This window comes from Carassius gibelio, chromosome A15 (genome assembly GCF_023724105.1).
Source record: "Carassius gibelio isolate Cgi1373 ecotype wild population from Czech Republic chromosome A15, carGib1.2-hapl.c, whole genome shotgun sequence".
In the NCBI taxonomy this organism is placed as follows: domain Eukaryota; kingdom Metazoa; phylum Chordata; class Actinopteri; order Cypriniformes; family Cyprinidae; genus Carassius; species Carassius gibelio.
The window spans coordinates 16207356-16229823 of NC_068385.1; the positions used below are offsets into that span (position 1 = coordinate 16207356).

General features: G+C 38.3%; 2 protein-coding genes across 6 annotated transcripts in view; one reads left to right on the forward strand and one right to left on the reverse strand.

Moving 5' to 3' along the window:
* Positions 1-10906, forward strand: part of LOC128029349 (synergin gamma-like) — a 37412-nt gene extending 26506 nt beyond the window's left edge. For all 5 annotated transcript variants that reach the window (XM_052617103.1, XM_052617106.1, XM_052617104.1 and 2 more), the window contains 6 exons: positions 1485-1648; positions 1812-1865; positions 2012-2108; positions 3423-3571; positions 4097-4207; positions 10378-10906. In XM_052617103.1, coding sequence (XP_052473063.1) covers positions 1485-1648; positions 1812-1865; positions 2012-2108; positions 3423-3571; positions 4097-4207; positions 10378-10509 — 707 coding nt within the window. In that variant the 3' untranslated portion in view covers positions 10510-10906. The remainder of the gene's footprint in view (positions 1-1484; positions 1649-1811; positions 1866-2011; positions 2109-3422; positions 3572-4096; positions 4208-10377) is intronic.
* A 2844-nt stretch (positions 10907-13750) lies between these two features.
* LOC128029351 (dual specificity protein phosphatase 14) lies at positions 13751-21600 on the reverse strand. Its single transcript, XM_052617108.1, has 2 exons — positions 21405-21600; positions 13751-15037 (listed from the first exon to the last, which is right to left on the reverse strand). The coding sequence occupies exon 2, from the start codon at positions 14917-14919 to the stop codon at positions 14290-14292; it is 630 nt and encodes a 209-aa protein (XP_052473068.1). The 5' UTR covers positions 14920-15037; positions 21405-21600; the 3' UTR covers positions 13751-14289.
* Positions 21601-22468: the final 868 nt, after the last annotated feature.

Genomic DNA, 22468 nt, shown 5'->3' on the forward strand with positions numbered 1-22468 from the left:
GCTTCTCTTTCACTGTGTGTGCACAAATTTGTGTGCATGAACGTTTCCACAAATAACTTTTCACCAATAACTTTAACTAAAATCTATTCTAAGCTTACAAAAAAAATTCTTCACACAGTGAAGTGGAAAAGAAAAGTTGCATTATAGCTCAAGCGGCAAAGTTTCTCAGTGTAATAATGCAGATATGCTTATGTACAGAGCACTGTATATTTGCTGAGATTGATGAAAGATTGTGCAAATTACTTGAGCATGCTTATGCAGATAACTAACCCTGGTCACTTATATTAATGCTAATGGATTTTGAGTATTTAAAATAAGAACTAATGAATGTGCATATGCACGTGTTGTACATTAGGTGGAATTTTGTTTCTTGATCAGGACTCGAATACGAAATAATCCACACCGTTATTAGTGAATGAGTGCATTGGATCCGGTGCATGTACACCGCTGCATTCTCTCTGAAAGTCAACAGATGGCAGAGTGGCGTCTGAAGCACATAGCAGTGTCATTAGATAAACACTGCCACCAAAATCCCTCATCGCTCTTTCATCCTCGTTCCCCAATAATGCATTAGCACTTACTCGATAACATAAAAGCTCATTTGCCTCTTGTTGATCCCCACCCACATCCACTGAATTTGATTTGTTCAAAAAAGAGGGTTTGCTCCTCTGCCGGCCTCCTATCAGACAGTTAATCTGAGGAGTGGGGTTCATGCAGGAATAGATTAGCGGCTGAAACCTTGCAGAGACTCATGTGCTTCCCATCTGGGGTGTGATTACCTGAAGCTGCGTCTTATGAGTTTGTCATTGCGCTGTCCATCTCCTTGCTTTTGTGTGCATGGCGTGTGTTTGTGCCAGTTTGATTGTATGCCTGATGAATAATGCATGCCTGTATTATTATGCTGCCCTTTTGCACATAATTATCATTAGTTTCAAATTAGGTGTTTGTGGTTTGTGATGTGGCCCCACGTGGATTAGCAATGTCTATTTGAGTGCTTTGTTCTATCCTGCTGTATAATTTAAAACTTTCCAATTAAACTCATGCATTAAATATAGAGAAAGTAATGGGGTAAGGTGTGTCATCCCCTTTTCACACTGTAGTATGTTTTTGGATTGTGATATAAAGTTAGATGCCAAGGCAACATGTCTGTGGTTTCTTAAATTTAATTAAATTACTGAAAATTATATATTTTTAGTTTGTTAACGGCAAGAACATTGAAATTTGTAAATTAAGTTTTCATAAAAAAAAAAAAAAAAAAAAAAAAAAAAAATATATATATATATATATATATATATATATATATATATATATATATATATATATATATATATATATATATATATATATATATATATATATATAAAATAAATAATAATAAAAAATCTGAGCATGTTTAAGAGCTTGTCACATGTTTTAAACTAGATGTTTCACTTTCTTTTACATGGTCACTCCCATTTCCTATTGACCCATTTGTTCGTGTAAAGGTTCCCATAAGCGTAGCCACAGTCTGGGAGAGAAAGAAATTGTACGGTCCATCCCCTCTCCTGCCCCCGAGCAGCCCTTCAGAGACCGATCCAACACCCTAAATGAAAAACCTGCGCTGCCGATCATCCGCGACAAGTACAAGGACCTCACAGGAGAGGTGGAGGTCAGTCACTCGCGCTCTCGGTTCTCTCTGGTACATACGTTCTCTTTGAGCACACGTACAGGTTCTCCTCGTTGAATACAGCCTGAGGTTTCTCAGTGAACAAAGCTCTCATTCGGTTTCATCTGTTTTCTCCCTCTGTTTCTCATCCAAACACTTGTGGCAGGAGAGTGAGCGATACGCGTACGAATGGCAGAGGTGTTTGGAGAGCGCTCTGCAGGTAACGCATACCTTCATAAAGAGCTTGGCATCCACTTTAAAACTGTATTCGTCTATTCATAGTCTTAGAAGTGTCATGTCATGATTACACGATACGATATAAAATATGAACACTTTACAGCTTTGTCTTGTTTTTTCTTTTTCCAGGTCATCACCACTGCCAATAACACCCTTAATGGCATCAGTAGCTCCACGGTGTGCACAGAGGTCATCCAGTCGGCACAAGGGATGGAGTACCTGCTGGGTGAGAGACCAGATTTAACCATCATAGACATCCGTAAAACTCAAGAGCAGCTCCGTCACACAAACTCTTCATCCACATTCATACTTGCTCCTCATGAGTCTTCAGTCAAACAGACAGCCCAGGTGTTCTGGTTATCTGCTTCCTATTTCTGCACTCACCGTCTCATACAGGGCGGATTTAATGAGCTGTTCGTGCTCATGCCAGCCGGAGGGGAACATGGTGTGCTATTGTTACGTAGAAACAAACTGTTAAAGCTCTTTGATCGGGCTCTAGCAATTGTGTTTGGAGACTGAGCAGGGAATTCTGGGTCTGACTGAGGAGGCTAGTGTTACAGAACAGAGCGACTATTCTGGGCCGCTCTAATTGGTTCAGTGTAAAAGGATGTTCAGCACTGAGGTGTGCTGGGAACAGTAACACTGGGTTATTGTTTCTCCTGTTTGGTTTTCTTAACACGCGCACACACACACAGGCTCTGTTCGCACTGCACACAAATCCAGTTTGGATTTCAGATCTGATCTTCAGAACTCATTGTCTTTACTGATCCATTTGTTCATACGGTGTTGTCTACCCGTAATACTTTTCCTTTGGTATCTATAGTAATGATGCCAAGAGAAAAATGGAAATACTGTTTCCACAACAACTGACTCACTGTTCACTACGTGGTGAATGTCACATATGAAAAGAGAGAAAGACATTATTATTGGACACAGTTTCAGACAATTTTGCACACTTTGCATGACATTACATAAGTGTTGCATCCCAAAGGGTGACTTGAAATGTGATTTAAGAAAAAGTTTTATTTTAAAGAATAGTTTAGCCAAAAATGGAAAATTAGCTGAAAATGTACTTACTGTACCCTCAAGCTATCCAAGATGTAGATAAATTAGTTTCTTCATTGGATCAGATTTGGAGAAGTTTAGCATTACATCACTTGCTCACCACTGGATGCTGCAGTGAATGGCAGCTGATAAAAACATAAGAATAATCCACACGACTCCAGTCCATCAATTAAAATCTTGTACTGTGAAAAGCTGTGTTTGTCACATCCATAATTTTATTCTGTTTGAATAAAGCCACAGTGCACTTGCACTTTTTATTGTAAGTGTCAAATTTATGGAGAACAAATAGCATCTTTTCATTTTTCCATTGTGAGTTGGCTGTTATGATGAATAGCCTTTTCCTTTTCTTATACCATAACAATCACAACAGTCATTATCATCGCATCTCTTGATATCTGCTGTTGTCTCTTAGCTTTGAATTGCGTTGAATTGTTCATGTTTTTGAGAAGATTTTTCTGGTGTACGTTGAGTTTAGGTGTGGTGGAGGTGTATCGCGTGACCAAGCGTGTAGAGCTGGGTGTCAAAGCCACGGCTGTTTGTTCGGAGAAATTACAGGAGCTGCTTAAAGACATCAGCCGTGTGTGGAACAACCTGATGGGCTTCATGTCGCTGGCAAACCTCACGGTGAGTTTATAATGAGACATAGTATCAAAATATCTCCTAGTTCTCTCAGAAAATGTGGTATTCATGCATCTTGATACTAGTAATGAGACACCAAATAGTTCCTTATTTGTGGAAGGTGCAGTAGTATGGAACAGATTGCTGAGTGCTGAACAGAGCTTTATCATGCAGTGTGCTTATGGGAGAATATCAATGCCAGCAGATAATATTAGAGTTGTGCGGTCAGATAATGTCAGCTCAGGAGAATAAAGTGTTGACACATTGCCGTAAAACCACAAACGCTCTGAAGCATGATAAAAATGAGCGTGATTAGAGAGTCGATGGGCGCTCTCTGCCTGAATCCTGCTGTTTTGGACAGATTCTGTAGCTGATGTATTGATCTGCAGGGCCAATCATCCGCTGTGAGGTTCAATGGCTTCTGTGAACTGAAGTTTGACTGACAGCCAGGGATTTGTGCGGAGGATGCAATGGAGTCCCAATTGCTTTTTAAGAACTGCATTCATGATATGGCTTTTTTTTTCCCTCTAGCCCGATGAGAGCTCACTGGACTACTCCTCCTGTATATTGAGGCACGGCATTAAGAATGCCAAAGAGCTGGCGTGTGGAGTGTGTCTGCTCAACGTGGACTCACGCAGCAAGGTCTGTACACCCCGAAAACACACACCTGCATACCACCATTAATGACACACAAAACCCCTACAGTATATTGCCTATTAAAGAGAGAGTTCACCCAAAAATGAGGATTCTCTCAGTATTTATTCAACTTAAATCTATCTCTGTTGAACACAAAAGCAGGAATTTTGAAACATGTTCTGGTTGCTCTTTTCCATGCCATTACAGAGAATTGGAACCAGAGCTTTCATAGTTCAATAAAAGGATTTAAAAGCACTATAAAAGCATTATAGACTTCATAAAAGCCCAAATGAACTAACTGAATTGAACTTTATTCACTGAAAATGCTAACATCTGCTCCATCTCTCCATTGGTCATTTATGAGAGTAGCAGCGAAGTCGGATTTGTAAAATAATTGCTCTGTTGACTTGCATCTTTTCAAATCCATTGATCCAGTTCAGTTGTTTACACAGTTACAGTTCTACTAATAAATTTTTATTCTAGAATTATTTATTTTTTTAATCAATAATATTAATCGTATCTTTAGTGCCTCAACGTTCAGTTAGTTGCCAGTTAGGAAATATACATTTTAAATATAAAGTTTTTAATGTAATATTTGTATTTCATTTAATTTTGAGTTAGAAAAATGTTTTTATAGTTTTGTTTTAGATCAAAAAAATAATACCCTGATCTAGGGCTGGGACAACGCGTCGAGATCATCGATGATGTCGACGCAAAAAATACGTCAAGGGAAAATATGCGCATTGATTCGCCGACCTGTTTTTATTTCTCTAAAAAACGTTTACAAAACGTTTACCTTATGTCCGCTGAATATACGCGATGGCCGGATCAACATTCTGTCCAACGTTATATAACCAATCCAGGGGTTTTTCTGCATTGATCTTTTTTTTTTGGCGGCTGTCAAAGCCTTATTTGATCGGTGAGTGATGTAGAATAGAATGACTGCTGCGCCTGACAGGGCGCGTACGAGAGAGAGCCCCGGCTGAGCGAGCGCACTCACAGTCTTCAAACAACATGAGCGCTTCCTGCTCTCTCTCTCCCTTGTGCATATTAATCAAAATCATTAAACACGATAGAAAAAGGGCGGAACACCAAAGTTTCACGCGCGCTCGCCCACTCACAGTTTTCGAAATACACGAGCTCTCTCTCTCTCTCTCTCTCTCTCTCTCTCCCCCTCTCCCTCTCCCCTCTCCCTCTCTCTCCCTCGTGCATATTAACCAAAGTCATTAGACATGATAGAAAAAGGGCGGAACGCCAATGTTTCACTTTTTTTTTTTTTTCATGACCGGCTGCTCGCTCCCACTGTTAATTTTTTTTTTTTTGGAAAAGCACTCTCTGTATTAGCTTAACGCCCTCAAGTTTACATTGGTTACTGTAGTCTTTCAATTGCTCTAAACAAGTATTTTGGGTGACCTTTTTTATTGAACGCTAGACATCAAGTTGTTATTTTCATCTGAAAGAAGAACTTTTTTTTTCAGTAAGCTAGGCCCTATGTGTTCAGTAAGCTTGTTTCAGTAAGCTATGTGTTTTCAAGGCTTCAAGGTTTTATTGAATGCTATCTCTATACAAGTGCAAAGTAATGCACTCTTAGTCTTTTATTTTGTAATTAAAAAATAAACCTATTTAAAAATAAACATATATTGCAATGTTAAGGAATTCATGTTTTTTTTTCATTCAGATATTTAAATCAACATGTATAAATTGTTAGTAGTCAATTAATGGGGAGATAATCGAAATCGAATCGGCCTGAAAAAATTAATCGTTAGATTAATCGATGCATCGAAAAAATAATCGCTAGATTAATAGTTTAAAAAATAATAGTTTATCCCAGCCCTACCCTGATCCTCTACTTCATCTGTCTGAATCAGCGATCCGGTTGCACTGGTTTAACAACTCGCTGTAGAGATTTTAGAGGCCATGCTTTCATTCAAGTAGCTTTAGGTGTTTTCATTTAATCCTTTATTTTATGGTCTCTTAATAACTAGTTGCTTATTAGTATGCATATCACTAGAATATTAGCCATTTATTAGTAGTAATTAAGTGCATAATAATGCCTTATTCTACATGACCTTATTCTACATCCCTCATCCTGTCCTACATCCCTAACTATTATTAAGCAGCAAATTAGGAATTTACTGAGGGAAAAGACATGGTTAATAGTGAATAAGTGTTCCCTATTCTAAAGTGTTAGCCAGAAATCTTTCATGTCGAGCTTGTCTTGAAGCAGTGAGTCAGTCTGACTGATGGCCAAAAAGCATGAGGCAGGCAACAAATAGGTGATGCATTCGTCATTTTGGCACCCTCGGGGCGTTGGAGAACAATATTATAATAAAGGGAATAGTTTACACACAAATAAAAAATTGTCATGGAGTTGCTCTCATTTTGCTCTAAACAAAAAGAGATATTTAACAATGTCCATGCTGATCTATTCCAGAAATTACATTTTCTTAGTATTAGAAGTATTGGTTTAGATACATTGAGATGCTATTATAGTTTTTGTAATATTCGGTTTTGTGAATTTTCCTAATTGCAAGGAATCATGGGATGGATGTCTGAGGAGCAGACGCAGTTCAGCCATCAGTCACCGTGACCAAAAACACAGGTGCTAATAGATCCGCCGAACACATCCAGATTAATAGAGCGGTTTCTGTCTGCTCCTGACATCTGATTAATATCCCACTTTTTAATGGTTTTGGGGGGTTTGAGGGCAGCGTCTCTGTCTGGGTGGGCCCTGAAGGTGGAGCAGCATGTCTGAGAGGAGATGTGTTTAAAGGTGGAGATCACACTGGGTTGTGGATGATTCACTCTTCTGACCTTGGGCTAGCATTCAGTTTCTGTCCCCGCTGGGGAGGGACGTGATCCTGCTGAATCTGCTAACAGCATTTGTCCACACGAATGGGCAACAGTGTATTGATTTAATACTTTGCACAGATTCTGTTTATCTAAAACAAAATTGTAAATGCACTGCCATTCAAAAGATTGGGGTTGCAAGGTTTTTATTTTATTTTTTCATGAAATGCATCTTTTGTACTCAAGGGTGCATTTATTTGATCAAAATGCAGTAACAACAGTAAATTGTAATAATATTTCTCAATATTAAAGTAACTGTTTTCTATTCTAATATATTGTAAAATGCAATTTATTCCTTTGATGCAACGCTGAATTTTCAGCTATTTTGAAAAGTTGTGCTACTTAATGTTTTTATTAAAGACCATAATACATGTTATTTTCAAGATCATTTATGAAAAGGAAATTTCATTTATTTGAAATAAAAACTTTTCTAACTGTATACACGTATTTACGGTCACCAGTCAAATTAATGTATTATGCTGATTAATTATTAGTCTTTAAAAACATATTGACCCCAAAAAGTAGTGTAAATATTTGATACAATTAATATTTTATAATGGTAATAATAAAACGCAAATCATTTTTTTTATCAAGATTTAATAAAATTTCAGATTATCATTTTTAAAAAAAGCTTGTTTCAAACAGGCAAACTTATTTTATAAGACTCATGTGAGAAAATATTAAACTACTATATTAAACGCACTATAATATTTAAAAATATCTGTTGAGCCAGATGCATCAGACAGCTTCATTTAGAGAGTGCCATAGTGTTTACATGCTTCAGGAAGTCAGCATGCAAATGACTGACTTCTACTTCTCTGCACTGTAAACTATGAGGCCGTATTTTGACATTAAAATGGCACACCTCAAGTCAATTAAGTAGTTATGGGTTCTCAGAAGATAATTTTGTTTGTGCAGTAAACAACTGTTATAATGAATGTTTACTTAGCAGTGTTTAGATTATACTCTGTGTGTCCAGAATTTAATGTGAATTAATGTAACGCTAATGCAGCATCCCATTAAAGGTCCAAACTCTGTGAGGGGGGCGTCCATGCTAAAGTTAGAATAGATGCCAGGTTATTTAATTCAAGCACCTGTAGCACAGCTCGATGCACATATTGTGAACAGACCATAACAAGTAGCGGTTATGAGCTGTATCTATAATATCTACTGAAGCAAAGCCATCCATCAGTGCAGCATCAAGCTATCTCAAATGGAGTAAGAACTCAGCTTTTAGAAACATGAACTTGTACTTCATCAGTCTTTGATGGGTGTTTGGCCTCGATGTATTTATTGATTTAAAAAAAATACACACTTTAAAATGTATTCAAACAGAATATATTTTTTTTTTATTGTAATATTTCAACATATTACTTTTTTCTTTTTCTGTAATTTTTTTTTACTCCACACAGATTTGGTGCACATAAATAATCTTAAAGAAACCAGACTCTGCTCGTAACAAGTGTTGTCATCTGTGCAGGCAGGATGCCCTCGGTGTTTGCAATCAGATAGTATTTAACCTTTCTGCCAGCTAAACAAGGTCAGTTGAATTAGGATGACCTTTTCAGCGACACTGAGACACCTGTTCATCTGCAGAGAAACCCTCTGTGCACCACACACACACACACACACACACACACGGATATACCGTGGGATCAGCGGTTTCATCATACAGCACTGTTTATATGTCCACTCAGACACATCTCTGTACTACAAGGAAAGGCAAAAAGAAATTGAGAGTGCAAGTACATAAGATAGACACAGACCGACAGAGAACTCAATCTGATATTCTCTTGGAATGCATTAAAATAACATTAAATAGCTTTTGATATATTTCCAGCTACCTCACAGTACAGCTGAGATTAGGTATGTTTACATGCAGTCATTTTCAATTTCAGATTCAGTTTAAATGAACCCTAAACATTGCAATCCAGTTCGCATATTAATTTACATTTTTATTATATGGATTCTGAAACCGACTTCAGCACGAGAGTTCAGAATAACTTTTACACAAATTTTAGCAAAAATGTAGTAAATACTCCATCTCATTGGCTAACCAGTTCATAATTCAGAAGATGTAAATAAACACATCCAAATTTGTAAGATGAAATATATATGTAAAACTATGCATTACGCATGTGTGCAAGGTGTTTTTGGATCTATTTGAGAAAATAATAAAAGCATTTACATTATTTTTGCTGTTGATATTTTCTGGTCTGCCTCCGTCATCTTTCAATTCAAATATATTTTTATTAAGATCAGTTGTATATGTTGAAGTGTTAACATGAAGGCTTTTCAGACTGATTGAGCCGATTAGAAGCAGGTTAATTTGGGTGCATGTAAACCGCTTCTTTTGCCAAATATTATACTGCATAATTCTTTTAAGATTTTGTAATACTGATTATTTAATATGAATTAAATAGTAGTATCAGCACAACAGTTTGAGTGAAAAGTATGTGTGTGTGCATAGATGGATAAAAAGTCACAATTATGAGAAATAGTGTAATTTGCGAGATGTAAAGTCACATTGCAAGTTATAATATTGCAATTGAAAATTTGTGAGATAATTTAGCAGTTTACTCTGGTTTACAACAGACCTCCATGTAGAACTGTAACATAGCAGAGTAAAGCACGCATAATTGGATAAAAATATCAGAATTTCCTTGTGATCTTCATGTTGCTATTTTAACATCCTTTAAAGAGGACAGTATTGTCAAGAGCATATGAAAGAAATGGTGTGTGTGTGTGTGTGTGTGTTTGTGCGCGCATAGTACAAGTGTGGGATTCACAGCATGAGTCATTTCTCCTTCCAGCATCAGCTCAGAGATTTTTCTTAGGTCTTCATTCTGCGTAACATCCTTATCACAAATGCACAACTACAGCTGAGCCTTTCAGAATGAAAGCACACTTGCACATCGATATATTGAGTGAAGTTCACTGGGTTCTTGTTTCTCTTCTCTATATATAGGGCATATGTGGGAGGATTGCACACTTGTTTTTCTCTATTGATCCTACAAATGATGTCAGTATGGTGTTGTGCTCTTGTCTCTTTTATGCCGCACTATTTTCTAAAGATTACATTCAACGGTAATGTTAAATTACTAGTGTTCTTTTAAGGGTCACTTTAATTGAGTTTTAGATGACCGCAAACATTTCTCTAATATCGTCCAGTAACCGATATGGTAATGATAAAAAAAAAAAACAAAAAAAAATCCTTTGTAGGGACAAGGTTGGGGTTGAACTAGGTTCAATGGTCACGTCAGACTTTTTTCTATAAATCTTTATTTTTCTTTTTTCTCACCTTGTCTTGCACATATCCTCTGCAGGCCTTTAATTCAGAGACGGACAACTTCAAGCTCATTTATGGAGGTCACCAGTACCACGCCAGCTGTGCTAACTTCTGGATTAACTGTGTGGAACCCAAACCTCCAGGTCTCATCCTCCCTGACCTGCTCTAGAACCGAGCGCAGAGCAGTGCTGAACCCTGAGCCGCTGTCTGAAGCTCCACGGAGTCCTTCAGAACTCTTCAGTCACTTTAGCGGTTTTGCCTTTGAAACCGTTCAGCTCTCATCACTTGAATTTGGGACTCAACTGTCTAGATCTGCCATTGTCTGTTGGAAGATCAGATAAATTATGTTGTACTGAATAATACTTTATTTAAATCTTGTAAATGTGTCTTTTGTCTCTACCTTATTGGATCTGACTCTCAAGCACAAAAAAAGTGTCTGGTCTGTTGATTCTTTGCTGTTGATTTCTCTACCATGTGAAGTAAGTACTGCAGAGCTGTTATTCATGTTACAAAAAGACTTGTAATATAAAATCTATAAAATAATAAAGGTAAAACATTTGAAAGCATCGACAAGTGTGCATAGATTACTTAGAAGATGGCAGCATCTAAATGTTTCTCTCTTGTATGTCATGGTTTTCTGTTATGGTTGTGCTGGAACACAAGTCACTTTTATTAGTGGGTCTGGAAGACGGTTCTTGAATGCTTGATTTTCTGAGAACCTTTTATAAAGCCTGGAAGATGTTCTTAAACGCGTAATATTTAGTTTTCTGGATTCAGATGAGACACTTTTTTTTTTTTTTTTTTTTTTTTACTTTTTGTGAAACTGAAGGAAATTCAAAAGTCTGGGGGCGTAAGAAGTGCAAAGTGAAGAGTTTTTCCTTCCAACCCAAGGGGTTATCATAAGAGCGACATAAACTTTCATTATGAATTCATTTCTTTTCATTGAGGCACTCTTAATGAATTGACAGTGATCCAACTGAGATTACATGGCTTAAATGATAGCCATTGTCAGTGTTTTATGGAGGACTTAACCTTGTCTTAATGTCTTTATTGTCGTCATTGTATAATTCTACTTCATTTATGAGCTTTTTGCTCTAAAATGGTCCTGTTTGTCTGTTTCTGATTCAATTTGGTAATTGCTAATTAAATATTTGAATGTTAGTATTGGATGCAAATGTGAATTTTTGTGTCCCACATTGGCGTGATTAGCCTTCATCTGTTCGCTCCATGTATCAGACCCAGCCAGACCCAGCACTTCCCTCACACGGACTCGGTGCTAATAGCTGCCATTCACAGCAGTGTTACCTTGAAAATGGTTTCCAGGGATACCTGACTTTGAATTTGTATGACCGTTGAAAGACATCATGATTTAGTCCCTATCTGTACGTACAGAGGATGAGTGTTCGATCATCTTTTCCACCCTTTTGCTCATCAAATGCCTGTTGAAATTCTAAAGGCAAAAGTAGTTTAAAATATGGATTTGAGCCGACTTGTGATTTTGATGTTTTGACAGACAGAGTGGATAATGTTATGTCCTTGTCTTTATACACATACGATTAAAGGGGGAGTGAAATGCTATTTCATGCGTACTGAGTTTTTTACACTGTTAAAGAGTTGGATTCCCATGCTAAACATGGACAAAGTTTCAAAAATTAAGTTGTACGTTTGAAGGAGTATTTCTGTTCCAAAAATACTCCTTCCGGTTTGTCACAAGTTTTGGAAAGTTTTTTTCGAGTATGGCTCTGTGTGACGTTAGATGGAGCGGAATTTCCTTATATGGGTCCTAAGGCACTTCTGCCGGAAGAGCGCACGCTCCAGTATAGCTGAGCACAACAGACTTCACTGATCAGAGCGAGAGCGTCGCGAAAAGTCACAAAAGGAGTTTGTTTTTGGTTGCCAGGGCAAGACAACCCTGCACAGATTACCAAAAGAGAAACCGCATTAAGGGACCAGTGGATGGAGTTTATTTTTACAGAGCATCAACGGAGTTGTGCAAGTGTTTGTGTTTGTTCCCTGCATTTCGAAGATGCTTGTTTTACAAACAAGGCTCAGTTTGGTGACGGATTTGCGTATCGTTTATTTCTTAAGGATAATGCAGTCCCAACGAAAAAGGGTCACGATCGTGTGTTGGAACCGAAGGCCGTGAGTAAAACTGCTTAAAATATCTCTGCCTCCTTGTGTAAGTGCGTCCTCTCCCCTGTCGGAGACCCGGGTTCGAGCCCTGCTCGGAGCGAGTCGTTGCTGCTTCTGCTTTCGTTCAGTTTCAGACTCGGGATCTGATTCTGGATCATAAATAAACGGCTGAATCTGACTGTTAGCCATGGTTTGTTTTGGATGTTTTTTTCCCTCACGGTGTTGCATCTTACAAATGCTTTCAACGCAAAAGCCTACTCGCGCTCGTGATTCTTTAGCTCCGCCCACACGTCACGCCTCCAGCTTGTGTTTTTCCGGGAAAAATCGGTACAGACTATCTTTCTCTTATGAATATAATAAAACTAAAGACTTTTTGGAGTTATGAAGGATGCAGTACTATTCTATAGCTACTCAAGATTAACAGGATATTGAGTGAAAACGAGCATTTTACCCCCCCCCCCCCCCTTTAACAACCTTTATCCACCTTGGCGTCGCTGAACAGAAAAATATGGATTTACGGAGACGTCCTGCTCCATGCTAATCCAGACGCTCTACAATGCATTGGAAGATTTATTAAACAGGAAATGCTGTTCCCTGACATGATCCTACACTCCTAAAATAAAGCTTGCAAAAATGCGTTTGCAGAAGAACCATTTGGCCTCTCTGAAGAACCTTTCTTAAAAACAGTTTTCTTTGAAAATTTTAATAATCTAAACCTTTTCGTTCCATGGATGTTACAGGTTCTTTATGGAACCACAGATGCCAATAAAGAACCTTTATTTTTAATCGTGTCATCCATTAAAAACACAAACCATTGTACAACAGCCTGCCCATCAGTCGTATACAGTAAGAATCACTTTTAACAACAATCTTTAATATGTACAAATATTACTATGTAGCTTCACTGTTATTTTGAACATATAAAAAATATTTACTTAAAAAAAAAGTAAACCAAGCCTTAAATAAGCACAAGGAATACATTAAAATATTCCACCCTTTATTTATTTTAACGCACAAAATAAATCTGAACTCTTTTACATAAATTCTTATTTTTACATGTATTCGTAAAAGGTTTGCTAGGAGTCCTCTGACAGATGTCCTCCGGTTATAATTACTGCTTCACTGCAGAAAACAACTGAAAGAAACATATTTTGAGTTAAATATTAAAAACCGATAGCAAAAGCCATATTTGTTGTTCTGCTTCTTGTGAAACAGCCCATTTTGTAGGAGTTCTGACATGACAAATGCCAACTGTCCTCCATGGTGTTCAAAAATAGTTTGTGTTTTTCATTTACATAAATAGTTCATTAGTCTTATCTAAACTTAGATAATATTGTAGCGTTTTTCTGTTAAACAGTTTGTAACATCACAAAACCTTCCAATAGCTTTCTCTCTTTTTTGTATTTTTCTGAATGCACAAGTTTAAATACACCTTAGAATATAATATATATAATATAAAAGACGACAGCCAAACGGAAACAATATCCTCACAATATTACGATTGGTAAGTCTTAACCAAGGACTGAATTCCTGTTTCCCAGCATCACACTTGATTCCCAAAGTGCTCCTAAATCTGACATTATTGTCACCCAGATTTCTTTCAGCATTCAAGGATGTATTATCACTTCTGACTTCATAAAATAGGGACTTAAAGTGACTTTTTTCCATCTTGAAAATGGACATAAGCACTTGCATCTGGCTTTGTTCTCTGGTGAGAGGGACACGTGGATGTACGTAAAGAGGCTGGAAGACAATGGAGTCAAAGATCGCATAGAAGACCCGTCCTCTATGTTTGAACCAAGATCCAAACCCCTCTTCACAAGCCCCAGTAAGGTGCCAAATTCCTGCGGTCTCTCTCGTACACGTCGGGAATGACCCCATAAGGTGTCTGGATCATTTTCACCGAGTTCCTGCCAAACAGTTTCCTCTCGTACTCAATGAGTTGTCGCCAGAACCCTCCATTAGGACGAATGACCGGTCGGCGGGATTTGACCCAAGCGTGAGCCTCGGCCAAGGAAACTCTGTGGTACTTCATGAGGTAGGCTAAACAGAGCGAGGCGGAGCGGCTCACCCCAGCTGCGCAGTGCACCAACACGGCTCCCCGTTTCCGGCCCACGCTGTGGATCTTATCAGCCACACTGTCAAAATAAAGCGAGATGGGAGAATGAGGCATGTCGGCCAGGGGCACTTTGACGTACTCCATGTGTGGCCAGTTGAAGTTGGGCAGCTCGATGGTGGCGTTCACCACACAGGTAATCCCTTTGGACAGGAGAAGGCTGCGGTTAGACGCCACATTCCCCCGGCCGAGAAACAGGGACGGAGTGATCTGGGCGATGCCCCCCAACAGGCTGCTGGTCTCGGGCAGCAGTCGTGGGACAGCCGTGGGTACCATTGAACTACGGTGGTGGTGTTGGTGGTGGAAGAACCCCTGACTTCGGGAACCCATTGAGGAGCGGAGGCAGGAGACAGAGAAATAGAAACCTTGAGGTGGAGCCAGGGTGTCTTTTAGTTCTCCTTGGTCATCTCAAAGCAAATGGTGATATCATACAAATCATTGGGTACACCTAAAACAAAACAAGAGTCAGTTTGCTTGGAATAACTAGTCAAAGGCACAGGCAGACAGTGTTTACAACAAGGGTCTCCAAATCTGTTCCTGGAGCGCTTCCATCCTGCAGGTTCCAGCTCCAACCCCAATCAATCACACTTGAACCAACTAATCAAAGTGTTTGGGTTTACTTGATAATTACAGGCCGGTGTGTTTGAGCACAGTTGGAAATGAAGTCTGCAGGATGGAAGATACCCAGGAGCAGGGTTGGAGGACCTTACAGCTTACATCAGAGGTCTCCGAACTCTGTCCTGGAGGGCCGGTGACCTGCAGAGTTAGGCTCCAGCTTGCCTCAGCACACTGGTCTAGAAGTTTCTAGTATACCTAGTAAGATTAGCTGGTTCAGGTTTGTTTAATTAGTGTTGGAGACACAGCATTACCGAGTTTGGAGACCCCTGGTTTACAGCATATGTAGTAATTATGAACCTAAAACCTTCTGGTTAGTCCAGGAGCCTCATTTATAAAACACATGTACAACTGGATTTGATACTTGATTCCGTGTTTTTTTTTTACCCTACACCAAAAATGAGAAACAAATCTGTAAATAAGGTGCCTTGTACTGAGCCCGTGCGCGATTCTACCTCAGTGTCTAAACTTTGAATCAATTCAACCAACTGCTTCACAAATTTACGCCTAGTGCTGAACGCTGTAAACAAACATGATAAAACACCTTTTATAATTAAATTGCAAATGTTTTGCTTTTGGTGTAAACTCTTAAATGCAATTACCAAATCCTCTAATACCAGTAAATATGAAGCTTCTGGAATTGTTACTTCATTCATCTGTAGGGTTTGTTTAGTTTGCTTTATAGAGAGCTTGGATAATCAGGCCAGTACCTACAATTCATACTTTTTTTGTAGCGTGTCATTAAAAATGTCTACAAATGTATAAAATTGATCCAAGAACAGGAAACAAACACTGGTTCAATGTTCATCGTTCACAGAGATCGCCCCTAGCAGCAAACCATTGAAATTTAAAAACAGTTATGCTGTAATGAATCCTCATTTACTGTAATCACATGATTTTGGTAGTTTGATAAGCACTCGGAATCACTGGTTCCAAACAAATCATTTGCTTTCAAACAGCTTCATGATGTATTTGAAAAGCGTCCATGACTAGCGTTCAAGATTAGGATCATTCTACACACATCTTCAGAACTTCACCCACTGTGCCATGGAAACAAATACTGCATATATACTGAGGACCTTTTCAGAGTCGATGACTGAAGCTTCCTTGTTTATGGTAAAAGACAACATTGGTGTGGCTGAATACTGCGTTAATGGATTTAATTACTGTATGTACCGAGCAGTCAGACCCCCATCCCTCGAGCTGTGCATGAGAGTGTGGGGGCCATGTGGAGCAAGTGTTTACTGGAGCCTGGAGGACTCTTATTAATCTATCCAAGACCAAGGCTTGAAACCTGACATAGGCGAACACTCCTGATCTGACAGATACTTTATGTATTGTACAACAAGAGGGCAGCCCTGTGGCTGTATTCTGGAAAAAAATTAATCTTTTTGATAGTTCAGTTTAAAAATAGGGTTGCAAAATTTGGTCTCACGATGAACAATTCTTTAAACAGAATAATGAATTATGATTTCTTTCAAAAAAAAAAAAAAAAAAAGCATGCATTCTGAACTATAAACTTGGTCATGGTTTGGTTCATTTGAATTTAATAATTTTTTTTTTGTTGCAGATATTTAATAAAGCAATATGCCCAGTTTTTGTTAGGCACAATGGAGAGTGGACAATCACTGTAAACCACAGCTTCAGTACTTATTGTCTTTATATAAGGTTATTACATATGCATAGCAAGGTTTAATAAAATAATCACAGAAACAAAAAAATTATTAATTAACTGTTTGTTTGTTTTTTCATGTATAACATGCATCACACAGACAGAAATCATTGGAAAACATACTTGACACAGTAATGCTGATGTAATGAGTCGACAGGTGTTTTTATAGAGTATTTTGCAATAACTTTGAATATAGCTAGACCAGTCATAATCAAGGACAGGAACTTTTTTCTGGACTTTGTTTTAAGAACTTATTAAAAATTAATTAAGAATTTTACTTCAGATACAGTCCATTTCTTTTTATTTCATGAATTCATTTTTATGACTCCTGGCAGCAAGTCCAAGGTTATCCTGTTTTTTTTTTTTTTCCTTCAGTGGGAAAAATGTCATTCCCATCATATTATACCAAAATCCTCCTGAAGGTTGCTCCAAGGTCATGATCAGATCTTTATTCATACAATAAATATTTTAACTCAGATTAACATTTTTTCAAGATTTCTTGTAAAAATTGACCCTAATTGAAGAATACTATATTATAATTGATGCACTTTGTCAGATTGATGCATCACAATTGCATGCATTTTTACATATAGTTAAAAGCCTTGCATAAACTCTACAATGGCCATATGTACATCACACACACTAGTAATGTGTATCAAAAAAGTATCAAAAAAACTTGGCATGTCTAGGGGGTTAACTAACAAAAGTCTCATTGTGTTTAGAGTAAAGGCAAAAATATATTGCTGTAAAAAAAAAAAAAAATACGGCACACAGCTAAAGGTGTTCTGTACCCATTGATGTTCTCAGGTAACACGCTCATTCAGCCGTCAATTTTGGCCCTCAGATGCCCCTGTGGATTCCAAGTGTGCTGAAATCTGCTACCTCCAATTACTGGGGGTCAGGATGCTGGCAGGCATGAAAAACATCTGAATATAGGGCATCTGTTTTTAATCTAATCTTTCATACATCAGCCATTTTTATTGAAGGACATATGGTTGACTTATGGCTTGTGTGCTGTTTGCTGTTCCCCATCATGCCTGAGGGCTCTACATCATTCATTCCTCTCAATATAATGCATGGGGCTCTGACCTTTATTAGCATGCCACAAATATCAAACCAGTCATGTTAAATAAGAATTACATCTGATGTCTGTGCAAACAGAACCATCACCCTCTGCTAAACTACGGCTGGCTTGACGCTCTAAATCAACAAGTGGCCGAATCTTCTGTACGTTCAGAATATATATAACTTAAATTGACAGCCCTATCATATCCCTGCAATGTGTAAAGATTTGGTGCACATTGGTAAAAGGATCATCAATTTATGGCAGAGTCCTTGTGCCCAGAAGTCTGCCACTGTGTTTGCATTAATAAAACCCATCTGCCCCAGTTCGTGCTGGATGTCTCCCTGAGCCTTTCTCTACATCAATGAAAAACCGCCTGCCTGCCACTCTCATGGGACTCTGATCGCAATAACATCTACAGTCTCTAACATCCTTTCAAACAGGACACAATCTCTCTCTCTGGCTGTCGCTCATTTTTTCACACTGAAATTACGGAGTCTGGATGCCATGTGTGGTGTCCCACAAACTCTTCTTCACAGCTTGTGAGCTTGTTAACACAAAAGGGCAGTTGGTGTCATTGTGACTGTGTTTTGGGGTAAATTAGTGTGAAATCCACTTGAATCATCAACCCAAAAGCTGTAGCTTTCAAAACAAATAAGGCGACATGGTCACGTCAGTCTAGATGACATTTGTTCTTGCATATCTTGTGATGTGCATTATTTGACCTAAAAGGTATAATTCATCCCCAAATTTTAATTCTGTCATTCATTACTACCATGTCAAAGGCCCAGAAAGGTAGCAAGGACATCGATAAATAGTCCATGCGACATTAGTGGTTCAACCATAATTTGATAAAGTTATGACTTTATTCAACAACTTCTCATTCATGTCAGTCTTCGGCGTGTGTTCACGAGAGTAGGGCTGGGTTATATATCTAACGATATGATCATGCGCATCTAGTCAGTAAATCTGGTTCCGTGATTACCGCTTAATGACCATCCCCTGCTTTTAAATAGAGCGGCATTTAATAGACAGAGCCGTAGATCACTGACGAGCTACGCAATACCGCGTTCATTATCCCTGTTGAATCGCCTTCGATAATGAACGCGATATCACGTAGCTTTTAAGTGATCTACGGATCTATTAAATGCTGCTCTATTCAAAAGCAGGCGATGGTGATTAAGCTGTAAAGGCTTGAAAGCTGACACGGAAGACAAGAAATTGTTACAGCCTTTATTTTTTGTGCACAAAAAGTATTCTCATAGCTTCAGAAAATTATGGGATATTTTAGGGATGTCTTTACTACCTTTCTGGGCCTTGAATGTGGTAATTCTCTGAAAAATCGAGGATTTCATCAAAAATATCTTAATTTGTGTTCTGTAGATGAACGGAGGTCTTCGGATTTGGAACAACATGAGGGTGTAACTAATCCTTTAAGAGCTATATTGGATGGGAAGATTTTTGTGTATGACAGGTTAAAATATTGATTTCTGGTGCCATGACCCAGTGACTACTGTAGGTGTTGAGGAATAACGGCTTGATATATATATAAGAGCAAAGATGAACCTCAGCAACACAAAGTGCTGATAGACTCAAAGGCCTCGCTGCTGACTATCACAGCTATTTATACAAGTTAGTGAGTGGAGAGGTGGGAAGAGAAGACAGAGATAGGAAAAGAAGGAACATCAGAGGCTTGATCTTTTTTTGCTGTGTGCATTGCTTCTAAACATTTTGTCATCTACATGGTCTCACGTCTTTCCCAATCCACATGACTAGATCTCTTCTTTACAATGCAACAGAAATTTTGAAAAACTATGCAAAAACATTTTCACAAAAAAAGCTACGTAAGTGGTCCATATGACTCAATACTCTGCAGTGATTCTCAAAACTGACTTTCATTTCTGTATTTTCACATTTGCTGCATCATATTTGTGTATGAGACAGATGTACAGGAGAAAAAAAAAGGCATAAAGGTATCTTCTTTCAGGTTCCATGGTGGAAAAAAGTTATCCAGGTTGGGTATTACATGTATATCATGACAGATTTTTAACTATTCCTTTAAGCCAAATGTATGCTTCTAGTATTATTTTTTTTCAAAACATACTTTGGACAAGTCTATAAAAATGCACAAACATCACCCTGTATATTACAATTAAATTAGAAGCAACAACTCAATCTTAAACGGATGTCTTCTCGATTCGGGAGCCAAGCTATTCTGCCACAAAACAGTACTTCATTTTCTCCACCTGTGGAGTGGCGTGAATATATTCTCGGCATGACAGTAATGGGCTGCTGTGTCAACCACATACACTCACATCACTCAGTGTGCGTCTGTGGATCTGTCGACACTAGTGCACATCACAGATTCAGTGCTGCAGGTCTCCGATGCTCAGATGAGTCTGATTCCACCTTCGCAAGCATTCATGGGAATGAGAGACACCTGCTGAGAAACTCGAGCCCCAAAATGGCAGCCCTTCCACACCAAATGTGAAAAACTGGAAACTGAACCTTAGCCTTGTTTACTCTAACCAGTTTAATCTGGTCAGTAGTGTAATGAAACAATGCATGCTCATTCAACAAGTGACTGCCCCCGAAAGCATTAGTGACATTTCAAATGCTAACATTTTAAAGATTGCATTTGAATTTACTACAGATAAAATCTAGATTATCCATCGAATAGCCCCATCAGCCCGGTTCCTCCTAAAACAATGGGTTTTCTAGGGGAATCATGGTTGTTAATGGTTGTGAGAAGTATTAGGAACCTGTAGTCTAACTGAGATGGCAAAGGTAGCCTATTTATTTAATACAAGTTTCTTGAGTGCTAATGTGTTAGAGTGAACAACATGGTCGATGGAAAACATTCATTAAAGGAAGCTGGCTGAACCTAAGCGATGATAATAACGGTTAAGCCAACACTGAGGTGAAAGGAACAGGTTGATGCCAGTATTGATCGTATTTTGTTTCACTGAGCGCTTCATGTCTGCTCAGTCACGCACATCAAACGGTTCCACCAATTGCATCCATGACATAAATTGAGAAAGCCATTTGAATGCGAAATAATGCAGAATGTCTACAACTGATTCCGATGGTAAACCTGTTGGCTGCCTAATGTGCAACAAAAGAAGTACCTCGCTCAAACTCTAGTGACGGAAAGTAATTTAAGATTCATTTAAGAACATGAAAAAAAAAAAAAAAAATCGCGGAAAATTACTATTCCGCACCACGGACGCGAACTGTTGGTGTTTACTTTGCGTGCGTTACTGTAAAGAGCATTTCCTTCTTCTTTCAATTTCAACCTGAATACGCACAACATAAGCAATTATGTCGGACAAACACACTTAAAGCGTTACATTTACGAAATGTAAAGACATTAAACATCACAAAAGCTGCGTATTTAGTAGCTACACTGTTGCGTAGACTCTGTTTACTCGTGTTCCTCTGACCCAAAGAAAAGACTTAACTTACCTCACACACAAAATATTGTCCTCTGAAATTACACACGGGTTACACATTCAGCTGAAGGCAGGATTTATCTCTATCACCGCGCTAACAAGCTGCTATTTCGGGAATATTCCGTAAAATCTGACAACTCCACGCGCTTCCCCGTGATGGAGGTGAGCGCGCGCGCGTATCTAGGGTGCGTACGACAACAGGAAATGTTCTATTGGGAAAACATACGCTTAAAGAGCACAGAAGCGCCTCCCCCGTCAGTCCTCATCCTGACATCACGGTCCAACACTCAGCTACAAATATGACAAGACATTCTAAACAATAAGCATCATGTGCAAATGAACATGACGCCACTGTATAAACTTAAAGACTAACACCAGGCGAATTATATTTATGAGGGTAATGCAAATAAACAGGTCATCTGACTAGAATTTAAAATATTATCCTTACATAAACTGATTTAGTAATTACTGCTGGATTATTCATTATGTATTAATAGTTGCCAGTAGTTTGTCAGATAAACAACAAAGCAAGGAATCATAACTTTCCAAATTAATGCCCATTTATAGAGCCCATTAAAGCAACAGTTAACTCAGAAATTAAAAATTCTGTCATTTTAATGAAAGTTATTATAAAGTGTGGAGGCCGGTTTACACCTACAATAGCTATAACGATAAAAATATATAGTTTAAAAAAAAAATCTAAATGTAATTGTATAGCAGAGTCCACCCTATAATGAGAACATTGCAGAGGAATGATACATTTGGGATACTTTTAGAATGATTTCTTTCCAGGTGATAAACAATAAAAACATCAAACAAAAAGATTCCATCCATTCCATCCAAATAATATAACGGAATAAACGGAATGTTATCATCTGTCGTTGTGGAAAGCTAATATGAACAGAACAGGTCTCGCTGGAAAAGAGCAGCCTGCACATTCTGCTTAACATCTCATGTTCTGCGGAAGAAATAAAGTCATTCAGACTTGGAATGACACAAGGGTGAGTAAATGATGACAGAAGATTCATTTTTAGAATTATTTTTCCTAATTCTCTTCACATCCATCGAATGAACGGA